Source organism: Euleptes europaea, chromosome 15 (genome assembly GCF_029931775.1).
Source record: "Euleptes europaea isolate rEulEur1 chromosome 15, rEulEur1.hap1, whole genome shotgun sequence".
NCBI lineage: Eukaryota > Metazoa > Chordata > Lepidosauria > Squamata > Sphaerodactylidae > Euleptes > Euleptes europaea.
The window spans coordinates 46,993,203-47,020,162 of NC_079326.1; the positions used below are offsets into that span (position 1 = coordinate 46,993,203).

At 46.4% G+C, this 26,960-nt stretch overlaps 1 protein-coding gene across 1 annotated transcript in view; it reads left to right on the forward strand.

Moving 5' to 3' along the window:
* Positions 1 to 26,960, forward strand: part of ITGAV (integrin subunit alpha V) — a 78,397-nt gene that overhangs the window by 14,727 nt on the left and 36,710 nt on the right. The window contains exons 2-10 of the mRNA XM_056861201.1: positions 1,083 to 1,210; positions 11,679 to 11,770; positions 14,969 to 15,083; positions 18,725 to 18,786; positions 21,133 to 21,178; positions 23,111 to 23,236; positions 25,582 to 25,626; positions 26,616 to 26,659; positions 26,747 to 26,803. Coding sequence (XP_056717179.1) covers positions 1,083 to 1,210; positions 11,679 to 11,770; positions 14,969 to 15,083; positions 18,725 to 18,786; positions 21,133 to 21,178; positions 23,111 to 23,236; positions 25,582 to 25,626; positions 26,616 to 26,659; positions 26,747 to 26,803 — 715 coding nt within the window. The remainder of the gene's footprint in view (positions 1 to 1,082; positions 1,211 to 11,678; positions 11,771 to 14,968; positions 15,084 to 18,724; positions 18,787 to 21,132; positions 21,179 to 23,110; positions 23,237 to 25,581; positions 25,627 to 26,615; positions 26,660 to 26,746; positions 26,804 to 26,960) is intronic.

Sequence of the window (26,960 nt, forward strand, 5' to 3'; positions counted from 1 at the left end):
GAGGAGCATGCCTATTATATTAGGCGCTGTGGAACACAGGCAGGACAATGCTGCTGTGGTCATCTTGTTTGTGGGCTTCGTAGAGGCACCTGGTTGGCCACTGTGTGAACTGCTGGACTTTATGGGCCTTGGTCTGATCCAGCATGGCTTTTCTCATGTTCTTACATTGCATGGGCTTCTGTAGCTCTTATGAGATTAGAAGGGGCCAAGCGACAGGATTGCGCCACACTTGCCGTGTTGTATGGCCAACCAGGAACTTGATACCCCTCCCTTCCACTGTGCCTAGCAAGCATCAAAACCAGGAATCTTGCTTAGCCTCTAATGTCTGTTGGATTGGGAGGGAAGGCAGCATGGTGCAGCCCGATCTTGTCTGGTCTCAGAAGCTAAGCAAGTTTGGCACTTGTTGAAGAAGAAGTAGAGTTGGATTTTATATGCTGACTTTCTTTACCTTTTTTTATAAGGAGAATCAAGCCGGCTTACAATCCCCTTCCCTTCCTCTCCCCACAAGAGACACCTTGTGAGATAGATGGGGCTAAGAGAGTTCACAGAGAACTGTGACTAGCCCAAGGTCACCTTGCTGGCTTCATGTTTCCCCACTCCTAGGGGAACCCAACCCGGTTCACCGGATTAGAGTCCACCACTCTTAACCACTACACCATGCTGGCTCACTTGGATGGGAGACCACCGAGGAATGCTGTGCAGAGGAATGGCAATGACATACCACCTCTGCTCCTCACTTGCGTTGGAAGCCCCTTGCTGGGGTGGCTAGAAGTCAGTTGCGACTTGGTGGCACGTACATACGTCTCTGGTAGATCTGGTGGGTCACTAGTTGTGCAAGTCTGAAGTAGCCGGTCCTAACTGTAGGCAAAATAGCACTTCAGTGGATCGCATCTCCAGAAACCAAGTCTTATTTTCTTAGCCATTACATTATACTAGTGCTCTTTCTGCTTCTCGATTCTCCTGTGCCTCGTATTGACTTATACTCACTCAGTTTTGCAGTTTGTGTACTTAATCGGTAACCTTCCGTGAAACAATGAGCAGTCTTGAACTGTCTTTTTTATTGGTTTGTTTGTTTGTTGCAGGACATTTCTTCTAGTGGGCGCCCCAAAGGCAAATACGAGCCAACCTGGAATTGTACAAGGAGGTCAAGTTCTCAAGTGTGGTTGGAATTCCAACAGAAACTGCCTTCCTATCATATTTGACTCTACAGGTAATGGCTGATACAGTAACAGCATCCGCTTTCCCGTGGTGTTTGAACTGTAGACGTGAAAACAGCTGATAACAGTTAAAGGTTTTGGATGGAGGGCCATCAGAACCAAAGCGCGTTGTGAGAGCCAGCTTGATGTAGTAGTTAAGAGTGGTGGACTCTAATCTGGAGAACTGGGTTTGATTCCCCACTCCTCCACATGAAGCCTGCTGGGTGACCTTGGGCTAGTCACAGTTTTCTCCAAACTCTCTCAGCCCCATCTACCTCACAAGGTGTCAGTTGTGGGGAGAGGAAGGGAAGGGGCTGTGGCTCAGTGGTAGAGCATCTGCTTGGCATGCAGAAGGTCCCAGGTTCAGTCCCCAGCATCTCCAGTTAAAGCCACTAGGCAAGTAGGTGATGCGAAAGACCCTGGAGAGCCGCTTCCAGTCTGAGTAGACAATGCTGACTTTGATAGACCTAGGGTCTGATTCAGTATAAGGCAGCTTCATGTGAAGGAGATTGTAAGCCGGTTTGATTCTCCTTAAAAGGTTGAGAAAGTCAGCATATAAAAACCAACTCTTCGTCTTCTTCTATTTTTATGAATATTCAAGATGACCATGGGCCTGTTGGCCAAGGGCCCCCTATATTACAAGACATCTTTAGGTTCCTGCTAGCATTGCAAAACTTTTATGTTGTAGGACCACAGAGATGCAAGGAATTTGAGTGAGAAATTCTGAATTGTTTTTGACATGTAAGCAGGGTCAGGCCGCTAACCAAAATATATGAAAATTCGGTGGCTGGGAAAATCAGCAAAGAGCATAAGAACATAAGCAGAGCCTGCAGAATCAGTCGTCCATTTGGTCCAGCATCCTGTTTCGCACAGCGACCACCCAGTTGCCTTGCAGGGCCAACAACAAGGCATTGAGGCCTTCCCCCAGTGCCGCCTTCCAGCACTGGTATTCAGAGGTTTGCTGCCTCCACGTTTTGAGGTGACGTGTATAGGAGAAGAAGAAGAAGAGTTGATTTTTATATGCCAACTTTCTCTACCATTTAAGAAAGAACCGGCTTACAATCGCCTTCCCTTCCCCCTCCCCACAACAGACACCCTGTGAAGTAGGTGGGGCTGAGAGAGCTCTAAGGGAGCTGTGACTAGCCCAAGGTCACCCAGCTGGCTTCGTGTGTAGGAGTGGGGAAACAAATCCAGTTCTCCAGGTTTGCGTCCGCCGCTCATGTGGAGGAGTGGGGAATCAAAACCCGGTTCTCCAGATCAGAGTCCACCGCTTCAAACCACCGCTCTTAACCACTACACCGCGCTGGCTCTCCTACACCACGCTGGCTGGTATAGAAGAAGAATGATATGTCTTTGAGGTGTAATGGTTGAAACTTGACTCTGTCATTGCTACATCTTCTGATCCAGGGCTTTGTTTCTAGCGGCCCCTCGCAGAAACCTGTAATCCCATCAGATAAGATGGAGAACTCACAAGGGCTAGGTAAGGCAGGGAGCCAGGCTTGTAACAAGTGATTAGATAAGGTCTGGGAATGGCTTGTGCAGAACTCTTTGTCGGCCCCTCTGAATGTGCAGCACATATGGGTAATTGTCATGTATACTTTTACATCTTTAAACCCCTGCATACCTGCATTTGGGAATCCCGGTGGGCCAGAGTAGCCCAGGGTGTATACCTGGAGTTTAAAGATAATGCGTGTAATCCACACTTGGTTTGCTGTGGGAAATGTTGGCCTAACGGCTGGGAACCATGGCAGAGGGGTAGCCTTATTAGTCTGCTGCAGCCAAAATAACCAGGAATCTTGAGAGTCCTTCAATATAAACGCAATACATAAATGAATTTATTTTCACATAAGCTTTTGTGGAACAGAGCCTGCTCTGTCAGATACATGTGCCCAGTAACTAGGTTTGCCCTACCAGCAATTCCAGTACCCACCATCTCTCTGAGTGGCAGCTGAAGAAGAATTAAAACAAACAAACAAAAAAACCCAGCCACATCTCCGATATCACTATGTCACTTCTGGGTAAAACCACAGAATATTTGGCAATTCCTAGAGATACCGACTGTCACTTCTGGGTTTTACCTGGAAGTGACAAGGCAACGTCACGTTGCACGCACCCCCATGTCCCCAAATTTGCCATCGGGCCTCCCAGAACCTCTACTCCCAGTTCATCTAGTTCCTCCTCCTCCTTGCCTCGCAACCCAATGCAAGAGAACGGTGACCCACTCCTGACCCACAGGTTGAGAACTGCAACATTTTAAAAAATCTCCAAACCAGCAGGCATGCCACTGCTGATATAAATACATAATATAAACATCCAGCATGGAAATATTTATATATGTATTAAATAATGTTGCTGCCCTCCTTTCAAGCTCTGTTTGATGTCATTAGTATTCTTTAGCTTTGCAAAAGTGAACTGTTACCTGCATCATGTGGACGTGTTCATGGAGGAGAGAGCTATTCATGGCTACTAGTAAAAATGGATGCTAGTCATGATGCAGTTCGATTCTCTCCAGGATCAGAGGAGCTTGCCTTTTATATTTAGGTGCTTTGGAACACAGGCAGGATAATTCTGCTGCAGTTGTCTTGCTTGTGGGCTTCCTAGAGGCACCTGGTTGGCCACTTGTGTGAACAGACTGCTGGACTTGATGGGCCTCGGTCTGATCCAGCGTGGCTTTCCTTATATTCTCGTGTTCTTATGTGTGTCTGCACTGAGACGCCTCGATGGTGTTGAATTCCTCCCCCACTGCCTTTTATAAATGAGCCCATGGAAAAGGCTTACGTGTCATGGGAAAGGATTATCATAGCAAGGTCTTAGTGAGTTCCGCCATTAATGGCAATGGGGGGGGTGCGGGATTGTGTAGTATGTGTATAAACAGGAATGTACTTCAGCTAAAGGCCTGTAAGATAATAGCTAAATTGCAAGCTATACAAAATAATCCAAACAGTTGACAGAGCTTGGATCGAGTGGCCAAGATCCAAAGATCTTGTGCATCTCAAGTGTTTCCATATGTTCAAAAGGAATTTGCCTAATGTTGCATGCAGCTCCAGCCCCTTAAGCTACAGTGCAGGGTCTTCTTGCCACTTTTACAAGGGAGACAAGCTGCTTTGGTGGGGGGAACCCGAAAAGCCCCAGTGTGCATATGGAAGGCATTTCAAAAACCTTCGGATCCTGGCCAATAGTCCTCAATCCTACAATTCACTCTGGCTTGATCGACCTTGGTATCATTATCGTCTAACCTATTTCAAAGGCAGTACGATTATTTCTGTTTTATTGTCGTCAGTTCAGGCCAGCGTGGTGTAATGGTTAAGAGCGGTGGACTCTAATCTGGAGAACTGGGTTCGATTCCCCACTCCTCCACATGAAGCCTGCTGGGTGATCTTGGGCTAGTCACAGTTTTCTCTGAAGTCTCTCAGTCCCACCTACCTCATAAGGTGCATGTCTCGGGGAGTGGAAGGGAAGGTGGCTGTAAGCCGCTTTGAGACTCCTTCAAAGGTAGAGAAAAGCAGGGTATAAAAACCAACTCTTCTTCCTCTCAGGGCAAGTCAAATGGCAGTTTTAAACTTACGTGTATTTAATTGAATTGTTTTAGAATGGGTGTTCGGGAGTGCTGGTGCACTTAGACCAATGTGTCATAATGCAGATATTAACAGATGTCAGCACAATAGTGTCTGCTTTTAGAAATAAGGATTTCTCCCCACCCTTTCCTCCTCTCTCACCATACATAGAAGCTATTGCCCAAGGATGGAGACCCAATTTAAAAAAAAAAAAACTTTACCTTGTAGTATTGGCCAGATTCAGAAGCCCCAATAGGGTTGCCAGATCCTCCTTCACCACCAGTGGGAGGTTTTCTCCAGGGCCATTTTCTCCAGGGGAACTGATCTCTATCGGCTGTAGATTAGTTGCAATCGCAGGAGATCTCCAGTTAGTACCTGGAGGTTGGCAACCCTAAGCCCCAACTAGGCCTCAATTAAATTCCAGTTTGCCACGATGACGGGTAGAAATGTAGCTCATTAATCACGTTCATGTGATCTCCTTGTTCCCTTCTCTCTCTCCCTCCCTTCTAGCACAGAGCTCAAAAGCAAAATCCAAATTCCTGTGGCCAATTGAAAACAAATCCTTTTAAAAAAATTAGAAAATACACTCTTCAGCTTTTAGCCTCACAGACTTTTCTAACTGCTGAGACTCTAGGAAGGATATATGATAAAATCAATGCCTCGTATCAAGCCCTTTTCATCAAGTTTGGGAGGAGGGGGGTCATACTCTGTCCCAGGTTCTGTCTGGAACCTATATTTGCACTCTGATTAAGATTTATTATTATGGTCCTTAGACCAAACATAAAATTTTTGCAGTTACATTGAAGTACCCAAACCAGCAATATAAAATAATACATTTTGGTTAAAACACTATAAGCAATCAATCACATCTACAGCTTTTCATTTCTATTTAGATTTCCGAAAATTAAATACTATTCTACGAAACTTGGCCACCGATAGGGCTGTTGAAAAAAAAATCGGTATAATTCGGATTCGGCAAAATTCGGCCCGTTTTGATTCAGGCCGTGCCGAAGTCCGAACTCCCCCACTTCGGATCCCCGAAATTCGGGCGAGATCTGGAGTTTGGGGGAAAATTGGCCCCCCCGTGCGCCTTCAGGGGAGTCCCCTGAAGGCGCGCGGGGGGGAGGTAGAACAGATTTGATAAAAGGCAGAAGTTTTGAGAGTATTTTGAAAGTAAAATCTGCCTAGGCTTAAATTCCTGTGCTGTGAATTACAGATTGCCCCAGCAAGGCCTCAAACCCAAGCAATGAACAGGGAGCAATCTCCTTCTGAAAAATTGCAAAACTTCTTCTGAAAAGCTGAGAACAAGATTTTTAATCACTGCACTACCATGGTATAGCGATTAGCATGTAGGACTAGGATCTGGAAGACCCAGATTCAAATCCCCACTCTCGAAAATGCCCTCTTTGTCCGGATCAGATAGACTCCCTAGTCCACATTGTTTTAGCATATCCACAAAATAATATTGCACAAAATAAATATATCACTCCTTGGATAAAACAGCTAAAGACATTTTCTGAGAAGCGGGCACTGCGTGATCTGCTGTCAAATAGATCGGTCAATTGCGTGAGAGATGCTGCAACCTTTCTCTTTATAGTGTCAAGGAAAAGTTAAATTCCATTTCGTCTTTTTAGAGTGTGAAGTGGTTGATGGATAGCCAGTGGCTGCTAAATCTAGGGGAAGGAAAGAAAAGAAACTTAGAAGCCATAAAGCTAGAAGGGACCCCCAAGGGTAGGGTTGCCAACCTCCAGGAGGTTGCTGGGGATCTCCCGCTATTACAACTGAACTCCAGGCGACAGAGATCAGTTCCACTGAAGAAAATAGCTGCTTTGGCAACTGGACTCTATGGCATTGAAGCCCCTCCCCTCTTCAAACCACTTATTGCACAAAATAAATATATCACTCCTTGGATAAAACAGCTAAAGACACTTTCTGAGAAGCGGATACTGCGTTATCTGCTGTCAAATAGATCGGTCAATTGCGTGAGAGACGTGGCAACTTTTCTCTTTATAGTGTCAAGGAAAAATTAAATTCTATTTCCCCTTGTTATAGTCTGAAGTGGTTGACGGCTAGCCAGTGGCTGCTAAATCTAGGAAAAGGAAATCCCTACGTTGCCATGAAACGTTCTGGGTGACGTTGGGCCAGTCACTCTCAGCCTAACCTACCTCACAGTGTTTTGAGGACGAAGGGAAGATGATGATGTAGCTGATTTTAATCCCCATTGAGAAGAAAAGGGGGGTATAAATATCTCAATAAACAAAAGTAAGGCTAAAAGTGGGGTATAAATATTTAAATAAACAAAAGTAAGGCTATCTTAGATTTGATACATAACTGTCTCAGGGGAGGAACAATAAAATAGGAAAGATGTGTGCGGTGGTTTTGTTCATTTGAATATCATTGTATCTAATTCTTGGGATCAGTTTTTTTTATGTCTGTGTGTATAAATATATAGTCATTTCCAGTGTGTTTGCAATGCCAGTCTCATGCAGTTACAGCTGGAGTCAGCTCACATGCTTCTTTAGAGCAAGGTGGCTCAGTAATCTAGTCTTCATTCCTTATTAACTGTTATTAAGAATGGAGAGACCAGGCCAAACCTAGGGATGCCAGCCTCCAGGTGGGGCCTGGAGATCTGGATTTATAACGGAAGAAAATGGCTGAAAACCCCACACTTCCAGGCTCCACCCCCAAATCTCTAGGAATGTGTTAACTGAGAGTTGACGACTCTATTCAAATCCTCCTGTTGACCTGAAAATCATTGGCTGATTTTTTTCCCCCTTTGGTCTATCTCACTTCACAGGTGGATGCGAAAATTAATGGGGAGTGGGGGCTACTTATGCTCTGAGCTCCTTTAGAAAAAGGTAGGGGGGGAATGCAGCGTGGGTATAATTGCATGGCTATTTCCCCCCAAATGAATACATAATTTTAAATTTCAGTGCTTGATTTGACACTCGCCTTTCATGTCTTGCGCCTTTAAAAGAACAGTTCGTTCGACCACCCCCTGAAAACCGGGCAGATCAAGCAGAAAGAGTCCATAAGGCATCAAAAGTAGGATCCCTGCCCTCCTCCCGCCAGGGCAAGCTGTCTAAAACCATTACTTTACTGGGTGCAATGTGGCAAAAGCCCATTGAGTTCCGCTTCCCTTCATCCAAGCATTGATATGTGCAGAAAGACCCCTTCGACATGCATGTACGACTCATGTCCCGTCGCCGTGTTAATAGGAGACCACGGCTTTAGAAATAATAAGCATTTCCTCTTCACCCGGGTAGCGTAGCCACATTCCAGGCTGCCTGTTAAGAGAGTGACCCCCCCCCCCTACGCCAACAACAGGAAGCTTTGTTGAGAGCCTATGCGGTCACTCTGGCCGCTTCTGTGACCCATTTAGCGTTGGACGGTGTTGCTTAAGAGCCTCGGGCGGCTGCATCTTTCCAACCACCTCCAGGGCAGAAAATGTGGGTCAAGAGTCTAAAAAAGGGGGGGGATTTGTGCAGAGCCGCACTCAGCCTTCCCTCCTCAAATAAGCTAGTGGAGTGGAGAAAATTCGAACGGGTCATGGTTAAAAAGCGGCGTTTGGCGGTCCTACAAAGGCCTTTTTCCCGTTTGTGGTTTATTCTGATTTTTTTTTTAGAATCTCGCCAGCAGCCGGCTGTGGCAGCTAACGGCAAATTTAAAGTATAAAAACACAATGCAAACATTTACATCACTGAGGCCGGCCTAACAAAAGAACGGCGATAGCAGTCAAAACCCCTTTTTCTGCTTTAGAGGAACTTTTCTGTTTGTTGCCGTTCAGAAGTGAGGTGGGTGGGTGGCCAGAGGAATTTGGCATCAATGAACCATTTATAATGATTTATGAAATATTTTCTGGTTTTGTTAGCTGTTGTTTGTTGTTGTTGGATTTTTTTGGTCAATATATATATATTGGTTTTTCAAAAAATAATACAGTCCAACTTATTCGGCATTTCATAAAGCTTATCTTTCCATATATCAGTAAAAAACAATATTTGCTCGATGCATGCCTTCATTAAATACAGATATTAAAATTGACTTCAGGGTATTAGCATTTTAACCTGCTCGCCTCTGTTTGGTAATGGGAATTTTCATGGCTTTTGAATTATGGGGGGATTGTTTTCCTCTTGTAAATTCGATCCTGCCTATTTTGTGTTTGTGGACTACCTAGACAACTTTGGTTGAGGGGCAGGGTTCCCAGTTCCCGACTGGGAAATACCTGGAGATGTGGGGGGTGGATCCTGAGGAGGGCAGGGTTTGGATTGGGGAGGGACCTCAATGCCATAGAGTCCAATTGCCAAAACGGCCATTTTCTCCAGGGGAACTGAGCTGTGTCGCCTGGAGATCAGTTGTAATAGCGGGAGTTCTCCAGCCACCAGCTGGAGGCTGGCAGCCCTGCTGAAGTTCTCCAAGGAAGCCAGCCAGATGGGCATCTCTGATGCAGAGTTGCAGGTAAAGGGTGCTCTCAAGGAGAAAGACTTCCTCCTCATTGTAAAGCTGCTTAGGCAGTGGCAGCACCCAGAGTGGAAATCGTTCTGAAGTTCTGCATACGAAGCTTCTCCTTTGGGTTTCCTAGACTTCGGCTTGCCAACTTCCAAGTGGTGCCTGGAATTATAACTGATTGCCAGTTGGCAGAGATCAGTTCCCCAGAGAGAATGGCAACTTTGGAGGGTAGCCTGTTGTATTGTACTGTGTTGAGGTCCATTATCTCCCCCAAACCCCACCCACCCCTAGGACCCACCCCAACATTTCCTGGAATGTCTCAGCCAGGATGTTGGCAGCCCTGACTAGATCCTGACTTTTTATGGAGCATGGCATGTGGTAACCTAAGGGCTTGTACTAGGACTTTCATTCATGTCATGGAGATCGATTAAATGTCCATCTGGTACAATATTGTTCAAGAGACTAAAGGAGAATGCTATCTAAAAGAATAATAGAAAAATCAAATATAACGAGAAGAATTGAGAGTAAACGTGGTGGACAAAATGTAGTGTGGCTAGGTACTGTGATACACTTAAGGAGAAAGATGACTGCACATTTCCCCATTATTAATTAATCATTGCCACACAGGAAACATTGCCTGTCTTATTAGTAATAGACCTTTAAATAGTTACGCCTTTTGATATATACAGCAAATGACTGATTGGGAGGTTGGCAACCCTAACAGTTATACTGATAATTAGGTCTATGCAAGGCATACCAATTCATCCCCCCTTGAACAATCTTAAGACCTACAAAAACCTTTCCAAATTTTAGTAAATAATTCAGCCTTAAAAGTAACATTTATCTGTCAATTAAAAGACGAATCAACATTTAGTCAATTAAAAGACGAATCAACATTTAGTTATCTGTCAATTAAAAGACGAATCAACGAATCAACATTTAGTATCTTATCAAAGAAGGACCCTAGTAGTTCCATTCTAGAGATTTTATACAAAGAACAGCATCTGACCTGACGTGTTAGATCTTCAGCTATCCCTCTGCCACATGAGCATTAAATCAAAATAGAGATTTCAACCAGCTGTATTGTATTTTGGCTGCCAACAGAGACTGGAATATAGTTCTCCAGAAATTTCCCAACAGGAAGTAATAAAGCGCCTGAAGAGATAAAGATTTCCTTACAAATCTATACCAGACAAAGATGTTTGGATGAGTCATATTAAGCTTCTGCCTCACGAGAAAGCAAGAATGTTCTCTCTCTGGGCTTGGTGTGGGGGCATGTTATCTTTGTGAATCCTGTTAAGGGGGTCTAATCACAACCTGTTTGCACTTTTGGGGGCCCGAATGCACACAGACGTGGTTGTTCTGCACGATCAGTTTCATTAACACCTATACATACGGTTGCCAGCTCCGGGTTGGGAAATACCTGGAGATTTTTGAGGTAGAGCCTGAGGAGGGCGGTGTTTGGGGAGAGTCCAATTGCCAAAGTGGTCATTTTCTCCAGGTGAACTGATTTCTGTCAGCTGGAGACCAGTTGTAATAGCGGGAGATCTCCAGCTAGTACCTGGTAAAGGTAAAGGTCCCCTATGCAAGCCCCAGGTCATTCCTGACCCATGGGGTGATGTCACATCCCAACGTTTCCAAGGCAGACTTTGTTTGCCAGCGCCTTCCCGAGTCATCTCCCCTTTACCTCCAGCAAGCTGGGTACTCATTTTACCGACCTCGGAAGGATGGAAGGCTCAGTCGACCTTGAGCCGGCTACCTGAAACCAACTTTAGTCGGGATCGAACTCAGGTTGTGAGCAGAGCTTTTGACTGCAGTACTGCAGCTTAACACTCTGCACCACGGGGCTCCTAATCTAGTACCTGGAGGCTACACAAAATGTGACACCTCTGTGTTCAATATTATAGCTGAACCTGAAATCAACACAGAACGGCAAAGATACCTAATATCTCTATATTATATCAAATCAAAGAGTTAACACAAGTAACAGCATAGCCACCATGTGAGTCACCAGCTCAATAGTATACAGGAGTTCACAATCCCAATATGGACTATTGGGATTGTGAACTCCTGTATAGAGATATTAGGTATCTTTGCCGTTCTGTGTAGATTTCAGTACCTGGAGACTGGCAACCCTATGCTGGATTGCCAACAGAAGATACAACTTCAGTTGCTTTGGAGGATAGTTCAGGCATGGGTTGTCCGTCACTTTTGACAAGGGAGTGTGTGAATGAGTCGTCTCGGATCAGATATGAGAGATAGAACTGTCATGCCATCTGATTCCACAACGTTTTTCTGTAGAATCAGCCTGCTGGTCATCAAGCGCTTCATGCTCAACGAGAAAACAGAGAACAGCCATGCATGACGCATGAAACAGCCCTAAGTCATTTTCCTTGGGCTTTCCCATGAAATCATCACTGAGATGTTCAGACATGGCAGCATTTCAAGATATTTTTCTCACTGAATTGTTTCTCTTCTTCAGGCAACAGAAATTTTGCTGAGAATGACCCGCTGGAATTCAAGTCGCATCAATGGTTTGGCGCATCCGTGAGATCTAAAAACGATACCATTCTGGTAAGGCTTCAGCAGAATAAACTAGGCTTCTATGGTCTCTCCCAACAACTACTTCTATCTATGGATTATCTGCAGGCCAGGGCCTTGATAAGGCAAAGAGTACTAGATGTAGAAAGACAGCATGATCTAAATAGACTCAAAAACGTGTGTTACAATCGAAGCACCCTTACTAATGTGGCCCCGATGCCTTATCTTATTCATTTGGATAACCCTGATTATAGGAGGGCCTTTATCTTGCTACGTGGTAATGCTCTTCCTTCAGCTATACTGGAAGGGAGATATAAAAAGATACCCTATGGTGAACGTTTATACCCTTGTTCTGATGGGAGCATAGAGACCCTTGAACATGTCATTTTTGACTGTAAAATTTATAATAAAATTAGAAAAGACATTTCCCTTGTAATAGCTGGCTACCCAGGGAGAACTAGAGCAACTCGTCTCTCTAACATGCTCTCAGATAAGGACACCGAGCTAACCTTTAAAATGGCCAAATTTGGATGGTGAGTAATGAAGACTAGGCGAGCATGGGTCGAACCTAATGGATGAGTGTTTTTATATTTATATATGGACTGTAACTGTGTTTTATTTAAGGTTAGTTTTTAATGGTTCTCTTATGAGTGTATGATTATATTTGACAAGTATTTATTGATGTATATAGCTATTATTCTTGTATTATGTAAAAGTTTTTATGGTTGGTCTTGGACCGTATTAAACTATATACATGGTAAGGCTTCAAGGCTTTTCACATATTACTGTGTTTAAACTCTGCAGGAATTCTGAATGTAAAAATGTGACGTATGCAGGGGTGGGGGGAAACTTCTTGCAGGTCGCGTGACTTCTGTCCCTACCCCTCCTTCAAATACACCTTCATCATTTTTTGCCCTGACATCATTAAACTGGCTAACTGTCCTCATGACATTACAATACTTTTGGAATTTTTCTCTGAAAGTCTTTATCTGCAGCAAAATGTTATGGGAATGTTAAGCACTGTGGAAATGCCAGGCTGTGGAGATTTTCTATGATCTAGAGCAGTCGTTTTCGGGCCACCGCCCCCCTTGGTTCCCCAAACTCAACCCCAGTGCCCCCTATCCAAAAACACAGTTGAAGGGGCCCACCTCTAGCGCCTGCCTGCTGCCCACTTGCCTCTTAGTGCCCCCCCAGGTAATCCCACCGCCCCCCAGGGGGTGATACTGCCCACAGATCTAGAGTATCATAGAGTAGTGGAGGCCATAGTCCCAAATCCAGCTCCTTGAGGGATTATATGGTTGCCAAACTCCAGGTGGTGGAAATCCCTATAAAGGAAGGTTATCAGAACACAGCCACTAATCACTCTAAATTTCCTTTTAAAAATTGTATTACACTTTATACACATCAACGTATGATGAATTATTACAATAAGACATACAATACTAAATTCGCAAAACGGACATAACATATAAGTGTCCATAAATCAAAGTTTGTGTTAGTTATCTGGATAAGTTGAATTTTTCTTTTTTTTCCTGGTGTTCCAACAATTACATGATTGCAATTCTGGATGGATGTTTGTTTTACAACTTTGAACATCAGTAACACGAACTTTGATTTATGGACACTTATATGTTATGTCCGTTTTGCGCATTCAGTATTGTATGTCTTATTGTAATAATTCATATGTTGATGTGTATAAAGTGTAATACAATTTTAAAAAGGAAATTTAGAGTGATTAGTGGCTGTGTTCTGATAAATAACCTTCCTTTATAGGGAATTCCATAAACTCCAGGTGGTGGTTGGAGGTCTCCCGCTACTACAACTTCAGACGATAGAAATAAGCTCCCCTGGAGAAAATGGCCACTTTGGCCATTGGACTCTGTGGTCTTGAATAAAACGAAGGCATTCGTGTATTTATATTTTATAAATTTGCCAAACAATAAATTTATATATGCTAACAAAACTGTGAATGATAGATACGTTTTATGTTCTTAAAGCTGTAATGCAAAGGTAAACTTTGAGCCCCGCGTGGGGGCACCCTCCTGTACCTGAAGAGAAATCCTAAGTAGGTCTACTCAGAAGTAATTTCAATTTAATTCAGTGGAGTTTACTCCCAGGAAAGAGGATTGCAGCCCTGAAGACCCCGGCCACTGTACCAAGCCTACTTCTCTCTGTATAAGCCCATCCTAGGTTGCATTTCTTGGTCATACTAGAATGTGAAGGGCTGTTAGGAACTAAGGCTGTGTAACACATCAGCATGTAGTTAAGAAGGGCCCTGCTGGATCAGACCCATTGCAAGGGTTGCCAGCTTCTGGGTGGTGGCTGAAGATCTACTGGAATTACAACTGATCTCCAGGTGACAGAGTTTCCTTTGAGAAAATGGCTGTTTTGGAAGGTGGACTCCGTGGCATTATACCTCCCTGAAGTCCCTCCTCTTCCCAAACCCTGCCCCTTCCCAGGCTCCATCCCCCAAATCGCCAGGAATTTCCCAACCGATAGCTGGCAACCCTGCCCATGGCCCATCAAGTCCAGCATTCTGCTTCTCACAATGGCCAGTCAGATCCCTGAGCACATGAACACATGAAGCTGCCTTCTACTGAATCAGACCCTTGGTCCATCAAAGTCAGTATTGTCTACTCAGACCGGCAGCTGCTCTCCAGGGTCTCAGGCAGAGGCCTTTCACATCACCTACTTGCCTAGTCCCTTAACTGGAGATTCCGGGGATTGAACCTGGGACCTTCTGCATGCCAAGCAGATGCTCTGCCACTGAGCAACGGCCCGTCCCTACAAGAGGAGGAATTACTACTCCATGAAATACAGATGGCTTGGAGCATTTCAACACTGATATACAGTAGATGTCCAGTGAACTGCAGAGCAAAACAAATGCTGATGCGGCCTCCTGATGATGCGGCGCCAGTAAATTAACAACTACAGCTCCCTGGAAGTCAGCAGACGTTATTTAATTTGGGCCCTCCTTGTCCTGTTGCAAAGCAGATAATTCACAAGCGCTTTCAAGTTCAGTAACATATCTCAAATTGCAAATGAGGCCGAGCTTTCCTTTTGATTCTCCGCATTGCTGCCCAAAACATAGGTAAGGCGGAAGCGGCGTATTTTTGCTCATTGGAGTCAAATCTTCCCTGTTGAGTCTTCCATGGTTTACGATACTCGCTCTCCCCTCTTCAGACATGCTGTAGCGGTTTCTAAGCGGCGATCGTTTTGCTTCATCTGCAGGCATGTGCGCCGTTGTATCACTGGAGAACCGAGCAGAAAGCAGAGCGGGAACCTGTGGGAACTTGTTACCTTCATGACGGGTCTAAAGCTGTTGAATATGCTCCCTGCAGGTCAAGTATGTGGAGAATGTCTTGCTGTTGTAATTATCTCCCTGAGCCTCTTTTTCTCTGCGCCATCACAGTTTATGCACAACGAGAAGGGATAAGTCATGCACTCTCTCTCTCTCTGGCTGCTTTCATTGTTGGATAAATGCACTCTCAATGCACTATAGCACTGGTTCCCAACCTTTTTTTATTTGCGTACGCCTTGGCAGCCCATTTCCATAAATTGCACCCTTCACATTACCAAAATGTTTGCAATTAATATAGTTGCCGTTATTTTAAATGTATATATGTTTGTAAATAAATAGCCCAATAATGGAATTAAAAAGCAGTGGAATAATAAGGTCAACAGACAGTGCATATATATTTACATTTACAACTCAAAAGATACAATGAATTGAAAACCACATTACATTTCTCCCTCTCCCATGATACTAGAACACGGGGTCATCTGCTAAAGCTGGAGAGCGAGAGATTCAAAACAGATAAAAGGAAATATTTTTTCACACAACGCATAGTTAAATTGTGGAACTCCCTGCCCCAGGATGTGGTGTTGGCTGCCAGCTTGGAGGGCTTTAAGAGGGGAGTGGACATATTCATGGAGGAGAGGGGTATTCATGGTTATTAGTTAGAATGGATACTGGTCATGCTGCATACCTATTCTCTCTAGTATCAGAGGAGCATGCCTATTATTTTGGGTGCGGTGGAACACAGGCAGGATGGTGCTGCTGCACTCGTCTTGTTTGTGGCTTCCTAGAGGCACCTGGTTGGCCAGTGTGTGAGCAGACTGATGGACTTGATGGTCCTTGGTCTGATCCAACAGGGCCTTTCTTATGTTCTCTTATGTTCTTATTCGTTGATACATAACATTTGTTACTTTAATTCGCCAAAATAACAAAGCAAGGGAACGGGGCTTTTCTCAAGGTTAAATAATGAGGAAAACCCACTCCGCCACTCGTCATAACGTTCCATTAATTTCACAGCTTTTTACTTGTATCTTGTCTTACACTGTTGACATGTGTTCCTTTTCCTGCCATTATTCAATTTTTTTAACGTACCCCTAAATGTCCTGGTTTGTACCGCTGGGGGTACTCATACCCCAGGTTGGGAATCACTGCACTATAGCAATCATTTGCAACCAAATTTTCCTGTGCGAAGCAGAAAAATCCAGTTGCAAACAATTGCTGTAGCGCATGGAGAATGCATTATCTGATGTGTGTGAAAGCAGCCTCTCTGTGTCGCTCACTCTTGCTCACAAGCCATACCATAGAAGAGGCTGTCCCATGCGTAGGGATGTGCTTCAGAAATATTTGTTCTCAGTTCCTTTTGAGTTTCATTTTTTTTATTTGTTATTAGTTGGGAAACTAATAACTGCAGTTGGAAAAGGATGGGGTACAAATCTAATAAAATAAATAATAAGCCATTGTTACATGTGCAGTGGATAGGGTTGCCAACCTCCAGGTACTAGCTGGAGATCTCCTGCTATTACTGCTGATCTCTAGCTGATCTCTAGCTGGAGAAAATGGCCACCTTGGCAACTGGACTCTATGGCATTGAAGTTCCTCGCCAAACCCCGCCCTCCTCAGGCTCCATCCCAAAAACCTCCCGCCAGTGGTGAAAAGGAACCTGGAAACCCTAGCAATGGAGATGGGGAGGCTGAAGTCCTTTCTTCTCACAGCCCCAATTTAATGCACCTAGTATAGGGTTGCCAACCTCCAGGTGGTGGCTGGAGATCTCCTGCTATTACAGCTGATCTCCAGCCGATATAAATCAGTTCCCCTGGAGAAGATGGCCGCTTTGGCACTCTATGGCATCGAAATCCCTCCCCTTTACAAGTCCCCCCCTCCTCAGACTCCAACCCAAAACTCCAGGTATTTCCCAACAAGAGCTGGCTACCTTTTTTCTTTGCCTACCCACTAATGGGGAACCATCCTCATCTGCATGGCCCAGGCTAGCTGGATCTCATCAGATCTCAGAAGCTAAGCAAGGTTGGCCCTGGTGAGTACCTGGATGGGAGACCACCAAGGAAGTCCAGGGTCGCTTCTCAGAGGAAGGTAATGGCAACCCACCCCTGTTCATCTCTTTCCTTGAAAACCCTACAGCAGTGGTTCCCAGCCTGGGGCTCACGTATCCCCAGAGTATGCAAAAAAATTGAATAATGGACCAACAAAAGCCAAAAATCTGTCTCAAAATGGTTGCTTTTATTTCTTTTCTCACCCCTCCCCACTACCATTTAAATAGCAACACCAGTTCGGGAGAGATTGTGAATCACCCCTCGGATCAAAAGGATAGGAAAAATGCACGAAGGAAAAGGAACATTTCATTGTATGCAGCGATAACGATAAGGGTCTATTAGCATTTATGTTGTAAAGCCCTGCATTCAGAGGATTAACCACATCATAAAAAATATCCTTGGTCTCACTCGTTGCATGTGAGGCATCAGCTCTGGAATGCCTTCTTTTCCTCTTATAAGACAAGCACTATCTCGAAGCTTTCTGTGGCTTACTCTTCTGTAAATATAGGCAAAATGGAAAGGAGCTCTTTAGATTTTCTACCAAGCCTCAGTACTGGTGGTGCTAGCCCCAGTTTTTACAGGGCTGCATGACATAATCCGCAAAGTCAAACAAAGCCCACCAGTTACGTAGGGCAGTCCACTAGTAGGGCTGCCAAGCCCTCAGGGAATCCCCCACCTCCAGGTCCCATTGCCTGGGAGTTAAAGGGTAGCTTTAATAATCCAAGCTGGGTCCGTGCAATCCAGACCTAACTTTTTTCAAAACAAATATCTAGTTTGACCCACAATCCCTGCAAGAGAAGAGACAACCTTCTGCATCCCTTTGAATTTGGTTACGTGTGAGGGATAGTGGGAAATGCCTGAGGTCACTGTTGCCTGGGGTGAGCAACGGCTGCGGATTTTGGCAGCTAGGTTTCTTGAAGGCAATGTTCTCTCATGGCTTCAGGAGCATGGGAGCGTGGGATCAGCCTCCCTGTCTGACTCCAGCTTGTGTCAATAGTCTGTTCAGATACTGAGAATTTTGAGGCTCTGGGGTATGGTTGCCAACTCCTGCTTGAGAAATACCTGGAGATTTCTGGGTGGGGCCTATAGAGAGCAGGGTTTGGGAAGGGGGGGATCTCAGTGGAGGATAATACCATAGAGTCCACCCTCCACAACAGCCATTTCCTCCGGGGAACTGATCTTTGTCGTCTGGAGATCAGTTTTGATTCCAGGAGATCTCCAGCCACCGCCTGGCGGTTGGCAACCCTACTCTGGGGTCAGGGTTCCATTCTGCTAAACAGGCAACGTTTGCTAGACTCCAATGCTTCCACGATCATTTTCCTCACATTGACCCCAGGGAACTGGGCACGGCCAAGAAAAATGAACACATGAAGCTGCCTTATACTGAACCGGACCCTTCGTCCATCAAAATCAGTATTGTCTACTCAGACCCGCAGCGGATCTCAGGCAGAGGTCTTTCTCATCACCTTCTTGCCTAGTCCCTTTAGCTTGAGATGTCGGGGATTGAACCTGGGACCTTTTGCATGCTAAGCAGATGCTCTACCACTGAGCCACGGCCCCTCCCTTTCCTGACTGGAAAGAGCAGATGCTGGAATGTATTTTATGCATCCTTACAGTCAATTATTTCCTCTTGTTCTGCAGCGAACATCGATGCCGAAGGACAGGGCTTTTGTCAAGGGGGATTCAGCATTGACTTTGCCCAGGTACGGAAACCTGTTGGAGTGTCTCTTTCTTCCATTCACATTGCTTGACGATAAAGGAGAGAGGTTGCAAAAATGAATTCGATGGCCTGTTTGTCCTAGCACCTTTGCGAGGGACTTCTTATCGCTTCAGTTCTGCGGTCTAATATTTATGCTTCTGGATGTAGCTGCTAGACTGAATGTTTTAGTCCGTTCCGAATTTAAAAGGATTTGTAAGGAAATGCAGGAAGAAATGACATTAATGCAAAGGAGATAGCTGGTCTACCTCTGCTTTCTTAATCTCGTTACAGAAGACTAAAAAACCTGTTTCAGAATTTTCTTTTCCTTTTGTCTTGTAACAACCTTGGTGAATCTAAAATTGTTAATTAAAAATACTGCTGTGAAATGAATGGTTCATGGTAGTCGAGGGAATTCAACAGTGCAACAAGATACGCGATGGTAGCTGAGAATGGAACCTCCATGTTCAGAGGCAGTATGCTTCTGATCATGTGGGGAAATTTTCAGTGCAATCCTAATAACACTTTCCTGGGGGTACAGAACTGCCGGACCTCCTACTATGGCATTTAGGAATCACCAGAAACTGATTCCTCGGAGGAAAAACGTACAAGCGTCCTTCAGTGCTGAAAGACCTGTACTGGCAGTCCATCTGTTGCCCAGGAAGGTCGGACCTGAACCAACAGGTTGAAATTAAATGAAAATAATTTTTGGCTAAACATTAGGAAGAACTTTCTGACAGTTAGAGCGGTTCCTCGGTGGAACAGGCTTCCTCGGGAGGTGGTGGGCTCTCCTTCTTTGGAGGCTTTTAAGCAGAGGCTAGATGGCCATCAGACTGCAAGGCTGTGAACATAGGCAGATCATGAGAGAGAGGACAGGAAGGGTCGCATCACTGCTTGGCTCTCGTGGCCCTTTCTTACATGCCCAGGGAAATGCTGATCGCCCCTTTGGTGTCAGGAAGCAATTTTTTTCTCTAGGCCAGATTGGTAGGGTAGCCAACCTCCAGGTGGTGGCAGGAGATCTTCCACTATTACAACTGATCTCCAGCCGATCAGTTCCCCCGGAGAAAATGGCCGCTTTGGCAATTGGACTCTTTGGCATTGAAGTCCCTCCCCTCCCCAAATCCCACCCTCCTCGGGCTCCGCCCCAAAAGCCTCCCTCCTGCTGGTGGTGGATAGGGACCTGGCAACCCTACAGATTGGCCAGGGGTCCTGGAGTTGTTGTTGTTGTTGTTTTGCTATCTTCTGGGCATGGAGCAGGGATCACTAGGGGTGTGTGGGGGAGGTATTTGTGAATTTCCTGCATTGTGCAGGGGGTTGGACTAGATGACTCTGGAGGTCCCTTCCAGCTCTGTGTTTCTATGATTCTATGATCAGTTTCCACCCACAATTCAAAGTGCTGGTTCTTACCTTTAAGGCCCCTTGGGGCCAGGATAATTGAAAGAGCTCCTCTTCCCATACTGTCCAGCCCACCAACTAAAATTCTCCTCGCAAACCTGGCTCCGTATATCCCTGCCTTCAGAGGCAAGGCAAGCGGTGATTGGCGACAGAGCTTTTTCAGTGTTGGCACCTCACCTGTGGAGTGCCCTTCCCTTTGAGGCTCACCTCGTGCCCAAATTTGAGATAAAACAGGTCTCTGAAAACACAGGCAAAATGCGGAGAAATGCAGGGGGAGAACGAGGTGACCTCTGATGGTCGGAAATGGAATGCATAATCCAAACAAAGATCCAAAGTCGTGGAAGGGTGACCGCGAGGGGAACAACCAAGCATAAAAGGCCAGAGTTATCAGGAGACCTTCCACACTGAGCAAACTGACTTGCTTAGGCCTTCCCTTCATACCCCAGATAAAATAACAACAGAACATTTATATAGCTCTTCAAAGAGCTATAGTTCAGTAATCTTTACACCAACTCTGCAAGGTATTGTACCCCTATTGCAGATGTTACGGGGATGGGAACTGAGCCAACTACTCAGTTCACAGCAGCGGTAAAATGTGGCCCAGGGATTTTCTGGTTCACGGTCCGGTCTCTTTGTTCGCTGCTATGTGACTCGTGCCAAGATTCTCTTTTCTTTAAATCAAGGTTTTTCCTAAAATCCGAATCATAGCAGCTTCCAGATCAAACGACACAAAAATGTAGCAGAAATCTCTGGCGTATGCCATTTAAATAACAAAGCAGGAGAAACCAATAAAAGTTGGTCTACCTACCTGGGGAAATTTGCTAGTTGTTTAGGCTGGAGAAATTCTCTGTAGAGAGAATTCTATAAAAATGCAGCATTAGCTGAACAGGCACTGGTACCATAACAAAGGTACTACAGCAAAACATGCTTACTTAACTCACTTTTTTTTCCACATTAGGGAGACAGAGTGCTTCTTGGAGGACCCGGGAGCTTTTATTGGCAAGGTGAGACAAGACTCTTTGCTGTCAAAATGATGGTCTTTAAAACCATCAATGTGTATGTGGCCCTGACCTGGATGGCCTGGGCTAGCCAGCTTTTCAGATGTTGGAAGCTAAGCAGGGTCAGCCCTGGTCAATATTTGGATGGGAGACCACCCAGGGATACCAGAGTTGCTACGCAGAGGCAGGCAATGGCAAAACCCGCCTCTGAACGCCTGGAAAAACCCTACGGGGTTGCTGTAAGTTGGCTGCGGCTTGACCTCACTTTCCGCCACCATGTATACGTGACAAAAAAAATGTGGGGAATCAGATCCCAGGGTAGGGTTGCCATCTCCAGGTTGGGAAATAACTGGAGATTTTGGGGGTGGAGCCTGAGGAGTATAATGCCATAGAATCCACCTTCCAAAGCAGCTATTTTCTACAGGGATATAATGCCATAAAGACCACCTTACAAAGCAGCCGTTTTCTCCAGGTGAACTGATCTCTGTCACCTGGGGAATCTGTTGTAATAGCAGGAAATCTCCAGCCACTGCCTGGAGGTGGGCAACCCTATCCCAAGGCCCCCTCGCTCCTGGAAAAGCTGCTTTGGGAAGGGGCAGTTTAGACTGAGGAAATGGCAGAGGGAGTAACTGTTTTCCTTTCTGTCTGTCTTCCAATCCGGCTCATCCTCCCAGTTACTTTTCCCCGCAAGGCTTCCTGACCTTTGCAAATGTTTGGAACCTTGTAGGGTGGGTTGCCAACTTCCATGCAGGGCCTGGAGATCTTCCAGAATTACAGCTTATCTCCAGGCGACGGAGATCAGTTCCCCTGGAGAAAATGGCTGCGTTGCAGGGTGGACTTTATGGCATTGTATCTTGCTAAGGCCCCTTCCTGCCCCAAACCCTGCACTCCCCAGATTCTAGCCCCAAATCTCCAGAAATTTCCAACCTGGAGTTGGCAACCCTCCCCTCCACCCATTCAAAATTCCATTTCATCCCTCTCTAAATTCAAAATTTCCCTCCCTCAAGTAGATTTTCTGATGGGTAAGAATCGGTGGCATGGTATGCTTACATGTGTAGTCTTTTTAAATGTAGTTACGGCCTTGATGGCTGAATCTTAATTTAAATAAGCCCTTACCTATGAAAGATCTTATATTATTAAACGTGTTACTCTTTAAAATGCTGCAATGCTATCTTTGTCTTTAAAATGAACACATGAACACATGAAGCCTTATACTGAATCAGACCCTTGGTCCATCAAAGCCAGTATTGTCTACTCAGACTGGCAGCGGCTCTCCAGGGTCTCAGGCAGGGGTCTTTCACATCACCTACTTGCCTGGTCCCTTTAACTGGAGATGCCGAGGATTGAACCTGGGACCTTCTGCATGCCAAGCAGATGCTCTACCACTGAGCCACGGCCCCTCCCAAATGCTACAAGGCTCTCTTATTTCTGCTGCAGCAGATTAATGGGGCTGTTCTTCTGGAAACCTACCTTGCAGTAACTCTCCAGTTTTCCCAGGTGTGATAATTTTTTTTTTGGAAGCTGTGCTTTTAACATAGCTCGAGAGATCAATATCATTTAAAAATTTGGACTAATAAGAAGCCCTGAGCTAGATAGCGCCAGGCTAGCCTGATCTTGTCAGATCTCAGAAGTTAAGCAGGGTCAGCCCTGCTTAGTATTTGGACAGGCAACCTCCAAGGAAAACCAAGGTTGTGATGTGGAGTCAGGCGATGGCAAACCACTCCTGAACATCTCTTGCCTTGAAAACCCTACAGGGCTGCTATATGTCAGATGTGACTTGACGGCACACAAACAAAAAAAGCCAGATTGGATAGCTGTTTTTACTTCCACGTAGTTGTCTCTTTTTGGCGAATGAAGAGACTAAAAACATTCCTTCAGAACTGTATCTGCGTTCCCTCCACCTCGTTTTCATCCTTCCTTCCTCTCCCCTTTCTCCAGGCCAGCTCATCTCTGATCAAGTGGCCGAGATTGTGTCGAAATACAAAGCCAACGTCTACACCACAAAGTATGACAACCAATTAGCGACCCGGGCAGCAAGTGCTACTTTCGACGACAGCTATTTGGGTGGGTCGCTCGGAAGTAAAATGATAGCCAGTTTGTGTGGATGATGGGACCACATTTGGGGCTTTCCCTCCAATCTTCAGTAAGACTGATGAAAGTCTAGTTTTCATGGGTTTCAGTTAGAAGATAGAACCTTCACAGACACATTCATACTAATGCTTACAGATGTTCTTCAGACCACCAGAACAGGAACATAAGAAAGGCCATGCTGGATCAGACCAAGGTCCATCAAGTCCAGCAATCGCTTCACACAGTGGCCAACCAGGTGTCTCTAGGAAGCCCACAAACAAGATGACTGCAGCAGCATCCTGCCTGTGTTCCATAGCACCTGATATATTAGGCATACTCCTCTGATCCTGGACAGAACCTAAGAACTTAAGAAAGTCCATGCTGGATCAGATCACGGTCCATGAAGTCCAGCAGTCCATTCACACAGTGGCCAACCAGGTGCCTCTAGGAAGCCCACAAACAAGACGACCGCAGCAGCATTATCCTGCCGGTGTTCCACAGCACCTAATATAATAGGCATGCTCGTCTGGTCCTGGAGAGAATAGGTATGCATCATGACTAGTATCCATTTTGACTAGTAGACATGAATAATGAATAGCCCCCTCCTCCATGAACATGTCCACTCCCCTCTTCAAGCCTTCCAAATTGGTAGCCATCATCACATCCTGGGGCAGGGAGTTCCACAATTTAACTACCGTATATACTCGCGTATAAGCCGAGTTTTTCAGCCCAAAAAAGGGCTGAAAAAGCCGAACTCGGCTTATACGCGGGTCAATACAGTAGAGGGAGGAGGGAGGGGGGAACTTACCTCCGCCGTCTTTTCCTGGCTGGGAGCGGCCTCCAGAGGCGCCCTGCGGCCGCGAGGAAGCCGCCCAACCGCCCCCACCGCCTTCTCCCGGCCGGGAGCGGCCTTTAGAGGCGCCCTGCGGCTGCGGGGAGGCCGCCCAGCGGCCCCCCCGCCTTTTCCAGGCCGGGAGCAGCCTTTAAAGGCGCCCTGCGGCCGCGGGGAGGCCGCCCAGCCGCCCCCGCCGCCTTTTCCAGGCCGGGAGCGGCCTTTAAAGGTGCCCTGCGGCCGCGGGGAGGCCGCCCAGCCGCCCCCGCCGCCTTTTCCAGGCCGGGAGCGGCCTTTAAAGGCGCCCTGCGGCCGCGGGGAGGCCGCCCAGCCGCCCCCGCCGCCTTTTCCAGGCCGGGAGCGGCCTTTAAAGGTGCCCTGCGGCCGCGGGGAGGCCGCCCAGCCGCCCCCGCCGCCTTTTCCAGGCCGGGAGCGGCCTTTAAAGGCGCCCTGCGGCCGCGGGGAGGCCGCCCAGCCGCCCCCGCCGCCTTTTCCAGGCCGAGAGCGGCCTTTACAGGCGCCCTGCGGCCGCGGGGAGGCCGCCCAGCCGCCCCCGCCGCCTTTTCCAGGCCGGGAGCGGCCTTTAAAGGTGCCCTGCGGCCGCGGGGAGGCCGCCCAGCCGCCCCCGCCGCCTTTTCCAGGCCGGGAGCGGCCTTTAAAGGCGCCCTGCGGCCGCGGGGAGGCCGCCCAGCCGCCCCCGCCGCCTTTTCCAGGCCGGGAGCGGCCTTTACAGGCGCCCTGCGGCCGCGGGGAGGCCGCCCAGCCGCCCCCGCCGCCTTTTCCAGGCCGGGAGCGGCCTTTAAAGGTGCCCTGCGGCCGCGGGGAGGCCGCCCAGCCGCCCCCGCCGCCTTTTCCAGGCCGGGAGCGGCCTTTAAAGGTGCCCTGCGGCCGCGGGGAGGCCGCCCAGCCGCCCCCGCCGCCTTTTCCAGGCCGGGAGCGGCCTTTAAAGGCGCCCTGCGGCCGCGGGGAGGCCGCCCAGCCGCCCCCGCCGCCTTTTCCAGGCCGGGAGCGGCCTTTAGAGGCGCCCTGCGGCCGCGGGGAGGCCGCCCAGCCGCCCCCGCCGCCTTTTCCAGGCCGGGAGCGGCCTCCAGAGGCCCCCCATTTTTGGGGAGAAATTAGGCACCTCGGCTTATACGCGGGTCGGCTTATACATGGGTATATACGGTATGCGTTGTGTGAAGAAATACTTCCTTTTATCTGTTTTGAATCTCTCACCCTCCAGCTTCAGCAGATGGCCCCGCGTTCTAGTATTACGCGAGAGGGAGAAAAGCTTCTCACCGTCCGCTATCCCCATACCATGCATAATTTTATGGAACTCTATCTAGTCTCCCCTTAACTGCCTTCTTTCCAAGCTAAACAGCCCTAAGAACAAACCCGCAGAACAAACCCAAACAGACGTCAAAGCATTCCAACAGATAAAGATTATATTAGCTGTCATGCAATGTGAAGGAAAAGAAATGCCTTTTAATCATGATTTGGTGTTTTTTTCCCCGTGTTTGTCTGACAGGATATTCAGTGGCTGTGGGAGATTTCAATGGTGACGGCACAGAAGGTATGGCTCATTAATATTCGTATGGAATGTGCAGAAACAGCAAATTCTTGTTCACAGGGAATAGATTTAAAGACCTGCATAATTAAGAATGCAGAAGATGGAATCCAGTATGCGGTATTATGTCTGTTCGTTCCCGCTGATTTCAGTAGAGCTGAACGTTTCAAGTGGGTGAAGGATTGTAGTCTTAATAGGGAGTCATACACTATAACTTGTTCTCACAGTATTTTTGTAGATGCTGTCAGGTTATTAAAGAGTGCTCTGTTTTTTGTTTTGCTTATGTGTGGGGGGAATTGTAAACTGAAAAAAGAAAGAGTAATAGGTAAAAAAAAAAATTCCCCATCAGATGAATTAGTTTTAAAGAAAACATCTTTACATGGATGCTACATCTCATTAAACTCAGTGAGACTTATTTCCTGGTAGGTATGGTTTGGATTTCAGGTTTAGGTTATGTTCTTTCATAATGGCTACCAGCATGGTGTAGTGGTTAAGAGCAGTGGTTTGGAGCGGTGGAGTCTGATCTGGAGAACCAGGGTTGATTCCCCACTCCTCCCACAAGAGTGGTGGACGCTAATCTGGTGAACCGGGTTGGTTTCCCCACTCCTACACATGAAGGCAGCTGGGTAAGCTTGGGCAAGTCACACTCTATCAGCCCCACCTACCTCACAGGGTGTCTGTTGTGGGGAGTGGAAGGGAAGGAGAGTGTAAGCCGGTTTGATTCTTCCTTAAGTGGGAGAGAAAGTCGGCATATAAAAACAAACTCTTGTTGTTGTTTTGACCAATGATGTGGCTTTATATATATATATATCGGCATATAAAAACCAACTCTTCTTCTTTGCGGCTGATTAGTGGGATCAATCCCATGAAAGTCAATGGAATGCATGCATGTATGACAAGTGGCAATATTGCTCTCTAAACTGTCGTTCTATTTGAAGGGCCTTTGTTTCTTCCACAGAGATTGCAGAAGAATGTATCTTCTCTTTTATTTTCAGATTTTGTCTCCGGTGTCCCAAGAGCAGCGAGAACATTGGGCTTGGTAGGAAATTTAAATAAGATACATGAAATTGTCAATTTTTTTACCAGCAGCCACTAGAATAATTCTCAATTTCTGTCTCTTGTATAGGTGTCCATTTATGATGGAAAAACCATGGCATCTTTGCATAATTTTACTGGAGAACAGGTATGATTTTCTCTATATCAGAGGACAGCATTGTGATTCACACTTCTGTCTTTGGCTAAAGGAAAAAGTGAAGGACTTATGATTTAAAAAAATAACCTGGACAGATTGAAATAAGGTGGAGAGGTGGGTTTGGGTTTTTCAGAATGAGGACCTCACT